Source organism: Thunnus maccoyii, chromosome 20 (assembly GCF_910596095.1).
Source record: "Thunnus maccoyii chromosome 20, fThuMac1.1, whole genome shotgun sequence".
In the NCBI taxonomy this organism is placed as follows: Eukaryota; Metazoa; Chordata; class Actinopteri; order Scombriformes; family Scombridae; genus Thunnus; species Thunnus maccoyii.
The window spans coordinates 15,085,893-15,099,782 of record NC_056552.1 but is presented as its reverse complement, the minus strand read 5'-3'; the positions used below and the strand labels follow the sequence as shown (position 1 = coordinate 15,099,782).

General features: G+C 40.1%; 1 protein-coding gene across 1 annotated transcript in view; it reads right to left on the bottom strand.

The window, feature by feature from the left end:
* ngfrb (nerve growth factor receptor b) overlaps positions 1-13,303 on the bottom strand; it is a 29,845-nt gene extending 16,542 nt beyond the window's left edge. Inside the window, exons 1-3 of the mRNA XM_042396311.1 lie at positions 12,963-13,303; positions 8,465-8,606; positions 1,523-1,879 (exon numbers count right to left, since the gene is read on the bottom strand). Of these exons, the coding sequence (XP_042252245.1) occupies positions 1,523-1,879; positions 8,465-8,606; positions 12,963-13,010 (547 nt within the window). The 5' untranslated portion in view covers positions 13,011-13,303. The remainder of the gene's footprint in view (positions 1-1,522; positions 1,880-8,464; positions 8,607-12,962) is intronic.
* Between the last annotated feature and the right edge of the window lie 587 nt (positions 13,304-13,890).

Sequence of the window (13,890 nt, the reverse complement as noted above, 5' to 3'; positions counted from 1 at the left end):
TTGAAATTAAATCCTTTAGCTCAAAACCTCTAGTGTGACTTAAGTTGATAATTCAAGCTCAAAGTGTAAATTATTTGACTAAAGAAAACAAATAATTAGGTCACTTTCAGTAGAGATAATCACAAGAAATATGAAGGACAAATCTACATTAGTTTCACTCTGTTTTACTCATTACCAGCTCCTTCAAGTATCCCCATGGGCTAAACTGAAAGCACTCATAGGCCAAACGGGATCATGGGAGAGGCACAAAAGCCTCCCTTTAGCCTGAGACTCCCTCTGTCTTCACCACTGTGATAACAACATCCTTCAGACTGCTGCCCCAACAGACTGCATGGCTGATCAACAGACTCCCTTTATTGTCATTGCACAAAAGCGTTGATTTAATCTGTGAGGCATCAGGTCATTGGTATGAGCAGTGACTGCAGTCATAAGGAATCCGTGATTTTGAGTGTGATACCCACAGGGTGCAATGATATAAAAGAAATTCAGACCCTTGTTCAAAGATCTGACCTTCCTCTAAACCCTCGACATACAGTAGAAAGAGTGTGGTCTTTGTATCTTTGAATGGGATGAGTCGGTGAAGACAATGAAACAAGCTTCCGCATGGCATTTAGGTTGATGGTTCAACAGTGTCTATAGTGTCGCACTGAGATGATCTGATTATGTGGCTGACAATGTAGAGTTCCAGCACTTCGTACTGTCCGTACAGTGATGAACCGCGAATATGCTCTCCCATTGATTCTATTCAGTCCATCATGACCTTGGGCGATGCACCATATCATTCAACTTCAAGTTGAAGTTCATGATAAACATGCCCAGTGTTTGGATAGGGTCATCCCACAGCCATTTGCTGAATAGCTGAAAAATAAATCACCTGACAAGTGGATTGATTAATTGTCATGTTAAATGAATAAATTAATTCACAGGATTTTCACATTTTGTTACTAACCAGACTAAGGCAATCTCATGAATGACTTACTTATCTCTCTGCTTGAAGTTTAGCATTTTAAGTGAGAACAATTTGAACTTAATAGCCTCGTTAAAGGGCCAGTTCACCCAAATTATCAAAAAAAAATTATTTTTTTCTGCTGATAATTTATTCTTTAGAAACACTGTCTTAGTTACTCAAACAAATTCTGAGCAGTGTTTGTCAGTTGTGTTTATATGTTATATTTGTTTAATCTGTGCAAAATCCAAAGTGTAAAATCAAAGTTGTGGTTTTATGGGGGTCGTGTTCTGGGAGTGGAGACTTTCTGGAGTCTTGCAACCTCATTGTGACAAAAGGGTTTAGATACATGCAAAATGCTAATTAGTGAGCTTTAGAGGTGCTGCTAGCCTGATTTCGTTACCTTCAGACCGAGCAAGGCTAGCTGTTTCCTTGTTTCCAGTCTTTATGCTAAGTTAAGCTAACGGTGTACATGTCAGGTCAGTTTTGGCATTTATCAGAACCTTAATAAGCTGGCAGGTGCACTGTGACCTGTAGCACACTTCACCAGGAGCCTCCATGAGTTAGTTGTCTTACCTAGACAGACTGTATCACTAACAGAGGTGCAGGCTTCTAACACTTCCCCTTCATCACAGGTGGTGCAGGGAATGCAGGGTTCCCGAGAACTTTCCTGGTCCGAGTACGTGTCCCCGTTGCACTCCTCACACATCGTGTCATGGTCAAGCTCACAGCTGAGCAGCATGCCCTGGCCTTCAGGACATTTGGTGCAGGGCTCACACTCTTGAGACAGATGGTTCAGATAGTAGCCATAGTTGCACACACAGGTGGCATCATTGGAGTCTGTGCAGGGCGTCTCCATGCGGAGTAGACCCGTGCACTGTGTGCAGAGCTGACATTTTTCTGTGTGACTGAAGTTTTCTGAGAAGGTTTCACCTGAAAGAAGAGGGAAGAAACTGATCAAAGGCTGATTTCCGTTTTTCATCCACAACAAAACCACATTCACAATGCTGTGACATGTTTTGTTCCACTCCATTGTCTTGAGTGTCAAAAGACACACATCTAGAAATGAAGCAGTTCCTATGATATCACACATCTTTCAAGTGATTTCCATTATTTTGGGGCATTTTATGCTTCCATTTGATAGCAGACAGTACAGAGATGACAGGAAATGAGGGGAGAGAGGGATGGGGACATGCAACAAGGGTATACAGCCGGAAAAAACTGGGGGTTCATGGTCAGCACCTTAACCCCAAAGCCAAGTTTTAGTTTGTAGAAAAATTAGGCAATCAAAGTGAAAATGTGAAATGTTTTGTTTTCAGTCTATTTATTTCAGTGTCAGATCCATGTGGCCTATTTACAGATCTCAAGATCATTTCATATATTTTTATCTCCCCCTCTGAATTTTTGTACCTCTGTTTACTGGGTGATCAGTCAGTCATCTTTATCTCACTGCAACTACAGCTCCTCTGCCATGAAGAAGAATATTCCCCCTCTACTGGTCTCCGTTTACTGGCTACCAGTCAAAAACGGAGCTGAGTTCATGCCTGTTTTATTTGTTTTTAAAGCCCTTCATGGTTTCATACCAAGATATATTTTGGACCTCCACTGCTATTATTCCACCTCAAGGCTGCTTCTATCTTTTCTGCCTGAATACTCCAGTTTTTTTAAGTTACACAGTTCCAGTTAGAATCAAAGACTGATTGTGTCTTTTGCATCATTGCTCTGAAACTCAGGAATAATGAAGTTTATCTCTACCTAGTAAATACTAGGTAGATATCACTTTTTACTGGCTTTTTTAAAGACTTATCTCTTTCCGTTCACCTTAGAGTCTGCACAAGTCTGAGTCTAAACACAGTTTATATTCTGTATTATAAAAATAGTGCATATTGTTAGGAGCAGCTTTTACAAAGAACATTTTAATACAATGACTGAGTTTTCAGGCCGTTTTTATTTTTTTATTTTTTTAGATGATTAACTTACATACAACACATATGTTTCATACAAGGTTTTTATACCTGAAAGATTCCCTCAGACAGATATATCTGCAGAGGACACAATCAATATTGCATGTTTTATGGAATTGTATTTCAGCTGGATAGAGAAATGGGAAACACACTAAATTATGCAACAGACCCATTTGTAAGAGCAGGTTGTGTGTGAGTTTGCGAATCTGTGTGTGTGTGAGAGAGAGAGAGAGAAAGAGAGATAGGGAGGTGGGGGGATTAACTGTAAATGTACAACCTCAAAATCTCTCATATGTCTAACCTGTTGACAAAGCATTATTTATTTTGAAGTGAGGAGATGTAAATTAAACTAAACTAAACTAAGAGTGCAACTCTCAATCTGCTGATTTTTTTCTCAAAGATCTGATTAATTGTTTTGTCTATAAAGAAAATAATAAAAAAATGTATTGAATGTACACACACAGAAGACAATTAAAACCAGCAAATATTAAAATGCGAAAAGCTGGAACCAAAGAATGTTTGGGAATTTGGCTTACATGTTTAGTAAATGATCATAATTGTTGCAGATTAATGTTAATTTCAGCTCTAAACTACACTAAACTAAGCTACTGATCAGCAGATTATTTTCTCAACTAACTGATTAATTAATAAAAGTGTGAAAGTAGTGAAAAATAGTGAAAAATGACCATCACAATTTTCCAGAGCCCAATATAAGTCCAAACTAAACTAAACTAAACTAAATTAAACTAAATTAAACTGTGTGTGGTAGCAGACAGGAGGCTCTTGGCATGCTGAGGCCATGTAGAACCTTTACAGCTCAGTGTCTCAAAGAATATCAAATGTTCAGTCTGCGTCACTGGCCCACCAACCACGGCGAACGCTCTGATGACGCAGAGATTAAAAGAGAGATGAGGAGAGAGATACACTGAGACAGAGACAGATGGAGAGACTGTCATTTGAGAACAAGATGAATCCTGATTGTGTGCAATTCTGCATATTAAATTGGTAATGTGGGTTCCTCACATTTTTGTTTAATTATGTCTTAGGAAGTGGACAAACCGATAGACCAATAACCCCCCCCCCCCTTCACCCCATTATTTTCTGCAACACCCTCCCTCTCTTCAAACAGACACACATACTCAGACTACCCCCACACCCCCCAATGAGTGCTCTCAGAGCCATTATCATAATGCCATGCATCAATAATGCAAGTCAATACATTAATAACGCTAGCCTGCAGCACGGAGGGGGGTTGAATGAGGGGGAGGTGATAGAGGCAGAGGGAGCGGGGTACAGACGGTCTTTTCCTGGCTCAGCATATCATAACAGTGCTTTTGCCCCTGATCTAACACTCAATCCTTCACTTTGTTTTCAACATCCATAAAAGGACTCCTGACTGTCCGCTCTGGCTACTGCGCAGCCTGAGGTGTGTGTGTGTGTGTGTGCATGTGTGGGAGCTGTAGTGTGTATGTATCTTAGTTGGTTTGTTTGTTTTTGAAGAACATTTTGAATTTTCTGTCTACCTTCATGTGGTTAAATGTGTGTTTTCCAAGACATGTTTGTACATGTATGTGTGTGTGTGTGTGTGTGTGTGGGGATGAACCATTAGCTGCTGGCTGAGAAGTTCGCCTCCGCTCCAGCTGTACAGCTGTTCTTGCTCTGTTTCATCTCCACTCATCTGTTCATTCATCCAAACTCCTCCATGTGTTTTAGCTGGCAGTTCATTTTAGAACACCACCCAGGCCCCTGGTAACTATCTGTACTAAATGAAGCCTGAACACTGTCTAGAAACCACAGTCTATTAGATGCTATCAAGTGTGGGCGACATGCCTGAAACAACACATTTGAACATATCATGAGTGGAAGTTGATGTTAAAAGAAAATGAAGAAGAAGGATTGTGAGAAATAAAAAGCAGTACATAGTTTCTGTCAACAACAATGAATTATGATATATAATTTATAGAGCACTTTTAAAGATTCTCATAGATGCTTAAAGATACTCAAAGGCAAGCAGGCTTCTCATTGCTACTTAGCTAATAACTGCCAAATTTGACACCTGAAATGACAACTGTCTCTGGCAACTGTTATCAGCTGCAGTCAGCTAGTTCATGCTAATGCTAAAACTCTGTCAGTTGGTTGAAAACTCTTTTATCCAGCTGACTTTAATGCTCAAGATAATTAATAATGAAAAGGAGAACCTTATAAAAGGGTAATTAGTAATGAACATGATGGCTACATCTGTGACATAATGCTAAAAAAAAACTGAGGCTAAAGCTACATGTCCTAAAAAGTCAGCATCTTCACATAGAAATAAATGAGTAGCATTGCTTGTGTATTGCATGGCAGAGCTGCTTATCCCAAGTAAAAAGTACAGTATTATAAATAAAAATGTAATATAAATCATTCTAACATGGTCCTTGGATGCATACATTTATACTACAGTTCAGGAAAACGACACAATACTTTTATTTGTGCTTTATTTTTAAAAGCGAAAAGGATTTGAGTATCACTGATGAGTTTGGCAAATGTGGGCTAATGTTACGTTACACAAGTTTGACAGGAGTTGCTGTAGTGTTAACTTTCCTAAACCAAAATAAAGAAAAGGATAATGCCGCTAATGATAAAAACGTTGGTATAGTAGCATCTTGGCTGCCACAGGGTGTTTGTCATTTTAATGAAACCTGTAATCACACAAAATCATGTAGTTAGAATGAAAGCTAGGTTACTACTGTAGGTAGTACGTTAGCCAGGCATGCTAATATTCGCAGCTTATATTAGAGCAGATAAACACACAGTTTAATCAGTTTCTTACACTTTTGTCCTTGTTTTTTGGTTTTGTAAGGGCTAAAAAAAGACCCCCCAACTTTAAATGCTGAGTATCACTCTCACTACGGCCCAATGCACACCGTTTTGACATGTCAACATGACAATGCTGCCATGCCTAGTTACGACTGCTAAGCTATGATTAGACAATCACTGTTCGGGTGTGAGGTTTAGCAATTGACAGCAAGAAGACTACATAACTTACTGATGACTGAGACTTCATTGTTGTTTTAAAAGGCTTTCTGCCCACACACAGTTCATCTCTCAACTTGCAGTACAGATGTAATCAATATGTTGGATGTGTTCTTAGAATATCGTTGCATTGTGATGTTATCTCATAGAGTGCTATCAGCTTTGCATTTCTATTTTTCCATGAGTCAGTGCAGAGCCTGTCTAGCCTCATGACAGTTGTGAGAGCCTTACACTGTCTGTGTTTGTTCATGTCTGAGCAGAACAAGCACCAAGAGACTGAAAATTATCTCCCTGAAAACCTTCAAGTTGTGCAATAACAGGACACAAAAAAAGCCCCCCCCAAAAAACCCAAATGACAGAGATGATGTTGTGAAAATCATCTTGAGCCTTGAATGTTGAGTTTTTAAACAAACAGAACAGAAGATAATTTAAGATAAGCAGCCCAGGGTTTGATGTTTTTTAAACAACGCAACAATAAATCTGTAAGATGTAGCTCTTGATCTAAGACACACTTACACATCCTTCCAAAGAAGCCCCACAAACAACAAATAAATAATTTTCTCCATGTCCACATTCTCCGTGACTTCTCTCATGACCTGAAGTCTGAATCATTTCTGACTGTGGGCCTCCTTTGCTCATGGTTTGCCATCCTTCACAACTGCTTCCAGGCGTGGACGCAGGATAGCAAGGGAGTAGGGAAAATTCTGGGAACAGCGTTGGAACTGGCTCTGGACCAACTGTGGTCTCTACAGGCTCAAGCTGACCTTTGACCCCACATGCAGTAAGCCAGATAAAGATACAAACAACCTTTAACTCAAATGTGTTTTTCCTACGGTGCACTCAATCAAAAATGTACCCAGACCTTAAATATCCTTTTGAGCTCCTCACCAGCCAGGCAGCCACGTTTACTAAATCCACACTGCTTACCATGATAATCACTGTGACATAACAACTTGTCTGCTGCTCTAAATATCTTCCATTGCATTTTTTTTTTTCTGCAACAACATTTGGAACGGTTCCCACTCTTGTATCCTCTCAACATCACTGTCCTCATAAAGTATTACTGTTCAACACAGCTTCTTTCCCTACATGGTAAGGGCCACGAGGAGGGCAGTAATGCTGGAACACAGTCAGGTCTGGCATCTAGTTTACTTTTTAACATGCAGCCAAATACATCTAAGCTGAATATCTGGGCTAAATTCTGCATGTTTTCTGATGAGTTTATTATTTACACATGTAACACAGCATGTGAATTGCTTCAAATGCACCTCTAGGTACCTTTAGTTATTCTTCAGAAGAGACCTTTCCTCTGATCCAGACAGATATTTAGGTCTATTATGTGTAATCTGACAAACAGCGATTTTTCTTAAGCCGCACTACAGGTGTGTCTCAAGGAAGGCAACATCAGCCCATCGACAAATAATAAATGGATTGGTTCAGATTTCCTGACTCCCTGATTTTTTATCTAGTGCCATCATCAGGTCAACCATCACTACTGTTACACAACAGTAAACATTAAAACTACTAAACATCAGCATGTTAACATTGTTAGCTGATGTTATCTCAGAAAAATGGAAGGGAGCCATGAAATGCAAGAAAGGTGAAAGAATTTAATGTGCTCAATATGTGCACAAATACAGGTACTAAATGGCAAAGAACACAAAACAGTCTCGGATCAGCAGCTACTCTGGATTGCAACACGTTTCAAGCTTGGTGCCTGTATTCGGGCACATACTTAAATTTCTCTCATTTTTGCATTTCACCGCTCTCTTCCCTTTTTCTAAGCATTTTCGCTGACCCGTTTGGGAAGCCATTTTCTACTGTTTTACGTGCACAACTGATGTTAACATCACTGTGGCTAAGTACAACCTTACGGCGCCGCTACCGTGGCTGTAGACTCTCCTAGTCTTGTTCCTGACTTAGAAAGTTGGAATCAATTTCAATTCGGTTGTAGAAAATAAATCCAGCTGTGGGACTGACTAAGTGCTACCCTACCACCAATACTACTACTAGTTCTATGCTATACCAACTTAAGAAAGCTACTGATGTCATACTGAAAGAGGATTGTTTTACCAAGACTCCTAAAGTCTCTTAGTGTTTACTTAGTGTTGTATATACCAGTAAGACCATTGTGGATCCTTCTTCAAACTTGGCAGAAATGCTTCTGTGATCTGCATACTTTCTGTGACTCATATAGTCAAAAAAACTGCTTCTCCAGGGACAATAAGTACAGTAGAGTATTTGTACGAGGAGGACATAACTAACAGTCAGAATGTCACAGTGTCAGCAGTTTTTGTGTCAAAAGAATCACTAAATCACCATCAGTGGTCATGTGAACCGCTGAATACATGACACGATGTACTGTATCTGTGTGTGTCACTATGTCTGTATTCAGGCCAATACAGCACGTTCATCAACGTCGGGGTGCACACATGGGCTTTTGAGTTATGGACTTCTAAATTATTGTCTGTGCATGCGTGTGTGTGTGTGTGTGTAGGTGTAACACACATACAGCGGAATCGTTTTTTGTGCTACTCACTGTCAAGGCATGGAGCGCAGATAGTCTGTGTGACTCCACATAGTTTGATGACGCCTTCGCCGGGCTGGCACTGCTTGCAGCATTCACCGCTGGCTGTATACTGGCCTGAGGAACAGTCGTCCTTATTGGCCAAAGCCCCAACCTGTGAATTGCCAGAGATCAGTGAAGGTTAGAACATTGTCATTCAATAGCAAACATAAGATTAACAGAACATTAACTAGAAATTGCTTTGAAATAAGACAATAAACTAGATTTATTTTTGTTTTATAAAAATAAACCTAGTTTATTGTCTTATTCAAAGCCTTGTCTAGCATTGTGCAATGTGAGCAGTTCAGTGTTTTTCCATCACTTTGAACATTTTAGGCCAGGCCTGAAGAGGTAAAAAAAAAACATGCAGTATTTCACAAAATAAACAACAGAAAGAATGACAAAATAAACAATAGTCTCTGAAGGAGAAATGTTTTATTCCCTTTCCTATTGCTTTAATCACCTTGCATCCCCATAGATTTATTTGGAACCACTAAACTAGCCGTTCCCAGCCCGAGGTCAGGACCTTGCAAGGGGCTGCAAGATAAATCTAAGAGGTTGTGAGATGATTAATGGGATTAGAAAGCAGAAAATGTAGATTTCAGCTTCACATTTTTTTCAGACTCCCTCTCTGTTTTCTATCTTCTTGTGAAATACTTGATATTTCTAAAGTCTTTGGTTGAACTACTTACAAACTAGAAATACATGGGACCTGTAACATGAGGTCACATGGAGATATTGCTTTATTTTAAAGAGTCACGAGCCAAAAAGATTGGCAACTATTGACAATAACTTAAACTTGATTCTGCACCCATACAACCCTCACCTTAACCTTAAGGTCAACCTTAACCTCACCTTGAAACAGAAACACTTTACAGTACAGTACACAAAATTGTGAGTAATTACTAAAGAACAAGTGAGGAACGAAGTGATAATTGAGTAATAGTTCCTGAATAACTCTGAATCAAGAACAAGTATAATGATGAGTTATTAGAGAACAGACTGGGAGATACTATATTAATGAATTATTATGTAATTATTAATTCCTTATTATCTGTGAATCCACTTGTTCCTGACTAACTCTTACCCAGACACCAGACAAGCAGCACAAAAGCAGTTACTAATCATTAATTAATTACTAATTACTTAAACATCAGTTTTTGTGTCCTCTCGTGTAAAATTTTACATCACACTGAGTAGTTGTGTATTACCTCATTACTTCATGATTATCTTACAATTACTTACATTTCTTCAGAAACGATTCATCAATTATCAGTTGTTCCTAATTCGTTCCTTAGTAACTACTTACAATTTTGTGTACCATATTGTAAAGTGTTAGTACAGGCCACATCTTAAATGACAGTAACACACAGCTACAAAATCACACACACAGAGCAAGTGGAGCTGTATTGTATCTTCTCTACATTCCTCAAACAAACCTGTTGAGTGCTGTATCTTTGCCGGTGACGGACTGAGATGTTTGTGCGTGCAAGTGTACACATGCGCCCGAGCCTGGATGTGTCTGTGCATCTGTGTTCATGTGAGACCTTTGAGTTTGCGTGGCCTTTTTACATTATATCATACTAAATCTAACCTTTCTCACAAGCGGGTCTTTTTATCTTCAGCACTCCTTAATCTCCAAAGCAAGCCTTGATAAAAGAAGCGATTGCTGTCTGACACAGAGTCTGTCTTTCATTGGCTCCAGAAATATAAGGAGTGATTGTTTATAGGCTATTATTTATGAAGTTTGCATGTTCCTCTGTTGGGTCATTTATCTCTCGCTGTGGACACCAGCTGACAGACAAGCCGCAGATGATCTTTGTTTTGATCCCATATCTTCAAAAAACTGTCAGGAGTATGTCACAGTTTGTTCTTTACTGATTTGAAGATTTGAGGCACATATTTGCCTGCTGAATGTCATTCATATACTCATCAACGCAAGTTTAGGGTGTGTGTGCATGAGCATATGTGAGTGTGTATTGAGGGGCGCATTAGCGTGAAGGAGGTACACGGTACACTCATCATAAATCGTCAGCCGTCAGTGTTCAGGTGTGCGTGGAATGCTGCTGACAGGAGAGAGGAGCTCTACAAAACATCAAGTGTCCCCTCAGGCAGCTCTGAGTCAGCTGAACACATCAACTCCCTCTTGCCCTTGATGGTGTCATGGCCCATTCACCTTTAAGTCTCTGGTATTCAATTATCCATGTTGTGTTCAAGAATGTATATTTGGCTTTGTGGAGAAACTTTTGACTTGAAATGTTGTAAGCAGCATGACTCAAAATATTTAAACATTTTGCGGTTTCCTGTAGCCTCCCTATTTTAAAACAGAAATCATTTTAGAAGATAATTCATTTCAAGCTGATGATACATTCAAAAATCATTATTCCTACCCTGCAGAGACTGTAAGTGCAGTCTTGGTGATTTTTCTGTTTTAACTTTATGAATTTCTTTATGTTGCTTTAGGATGTTTGGATCTTACCAAACTTACAAAAACCACACTGATTACGCACAAAAATGGCTGGTTTTCCTTGAAAAGTTGACATTCAAGATGTAACCCTTTCACTGTGCATCGACTACATGCATTTTATTATGTTTCATCATATCAGCCTTCTTTAGAACTTCACCGACCTTTCTAGCTGCCTTAGGCACGCCTTACACGAGCTATTTAGAGATGAATCAATCTGTAAGTCTGTGTTTGTCAACGCACATGCTCATCCCTCTCCTGCTTCCCCTGAACTGCCCCCTTATACACACACCCATTGACAGGCATGTGTTTTCACACACGCATAAACAACCTCACATGTGAACAAACCTGTTCCAAAATGTCTGACTGACACTTTTGAAATGACTCCAAGTTTTAGCATTTGCTCTTTTCTTCTTTGACCCTGCTTCTTGCTGCGGGTGTGGGCGCAACACCAGAGCATCTCAAAAACCAAAAACTGAGACAAAGTGCATCACTAATGACTGCAGAGTTGCGCATACAGATGAATTAGAGGGTAATTAGATTTGAGCAAATAGCTAACAGAATGAAAGAAAAGGATGTGCAGCACTTAGCAAGTTGTATCTCGACTTGAACATTTCCTGTAAAGAAGCGAGCTGATCACACACTCACATCAAATGACACACAAATGCATGTGCAGAAACATCTGGACACATAACTTCGGAGCACCGACCAATCTTACTAATGCTCCAGTCAATTTTTAGTTGAAGGCACTTAACCTCTGGACCTCAGCTGTCAGCGCTTGTTAAGCCATTAGAGTTCCACTATACCAGCCTTCCAATAAGCTGGAGCTAATTTGAATCCATACATGGATCTTGATCTGCTGTGGGAACACTGGTGGCAATGACATTACAGCTAATGCCTTCCCAAACAACACTCAATCATCATCTCTTATGAAGCGACAGGAAGAGACAAACAGACAGACCTCAGTGTGAGGTGAAAGGAGGAGAGGAAGAGCGAGGGGGATGGTTCGGGCTGTATCAATATTGCATGCGCTGAGCCAGCAGATGATGCATACCCATCAGTGGGAGCAGCTGTCATGTATCAGTGATGCAGCCTGTTCCAAAAAGCAGGACTTTGACGAGCCCGCTGCACTGTGCAGCCCTGACTGACCATGTACTGTCAAATGTAAGACACTGGAAAAGTATGTGTCCTTCTAGGGCCTGCATGGACTCAAAGGAGGATAAATCAGAGAGATTATGACCTGTGACCTTCCAGAGTTTCCATGTATCCTCTCAAGATTTATGTCAGCTTGATGCTCTAAAGTCTTGAGAACTTCAAATCTGTAAATTCACTAATCATGCTGATGATTGTCCCATCTCTGTTAACACACGGCTTATTGGCGAGCTCCTCCACAGAGGCCACTGCGACATTGTTATTGTCCTGCTATCTGGTAGGGCCACATGTAACTGAGAAGGGTGGAACAACAGATCTAGCAACTGGAGCTATAGAGTATCAACCTGAATGGCTGCTGCATACATCCGCTCTACTTTACATGGTCAAGCCACGACTGAAGCCAGGACAGGTGCAAGGACACAGACTCTTAAAAGATCTTAAAATATTTAAAAAATACTTTTTTTTACAAGACGCATATCATACATGAAATCTAAAGGATTGCAAAGTAAGATGTGGCCATTAAACAAAAATAGATTTCTCTTAGGGGGATTTTTACCTGGTTAAATAGAGAAAAATGAAATTAAATCTCACAGACATGGACCCTTGAGCATGCAGGAAATAACTTGACAACTTTACATTACATTTTGGAGCAAGTTTCTAGTCCAAAAGTGATCTGCACTTAGGTCTGGAAGGTGGGAAATCTGTGGCATAGGGCAAACTTTCACACGTTTATCACCACTTAATAAAATCATCCTTTAATCAAGGTGCGCAGGTGTTTCCGCGTAGTGTGTTTATCCAAGTAAAGTTCATGTCAAACATTTAACACACACTTTGGTTATATAAGAAGCGACTCACCAGTAACACTGTTACGAAAGCAAAATACATTCTGTAACTCCTTTGCATCTTCCCAGAAGGGCTCAACGATTGGATGCAACGCGGGAGGATGCGGGTCTCAGATACTTCGAAGTGAAATAAACTCGGCTGTCATCGCTGCATTCATGCGTTCCTGTTTGGTATACTTCTACAAAAAAAAAAAGAAACTCTCCAAAGTAAAAGTCTGTATGGCAGCGGAAAATCACTCAGTCCATGTCATGAACACTGGCTGCAGACAGAATCCAATCAGAGAGTATAAACTCGCTGAGATTGGCACGTTGGATGTTCGGGCTCTGTGCGCTTTTCTCCCTGCTGGGCTCATATGACAGGAGCGCTCAGCTCAACGGCTTCAGGGAAGGAGCCATCTCCCTCTCCACGCCCACTGCAAACACACATACACACACACACACACACACACACACACACACACACACACACACTCACTCACACACACACACACACACACACACACACACACACACACACACACACAAACCTGCTCTCTCTTTAATAGCTTAAATTATGGTCTAAGATGCTGAGTCGGACAAACCAGCCAACTTAAATGTTTTATTACTAGACAAATTAAGTAAATCTTCCATTTGGCATGTGGTTTACACGCTGCACTGTCCCAGCAGAAGTAATCTCAGTGCGCACACAGATCAAATGAAAAATGTCTTCAACCTTTACTCCCGTAACCAACTTATAAAACTTACCAGAAATCGATCAGACGTCTATCTATTTTTGCATGATGACTTGATAAAAAAAATGCACTATTTATCGTTCTAAACGCCAAATCAATTTCAGTGGCTCACCAAGGAGGTTATGACTCATATACAGAGCCTTGACGTCTCCTATTAAGGTATCATATTCAGCATATTATGAAAAGGAAGTCGTCTGTTTCCGATCACCA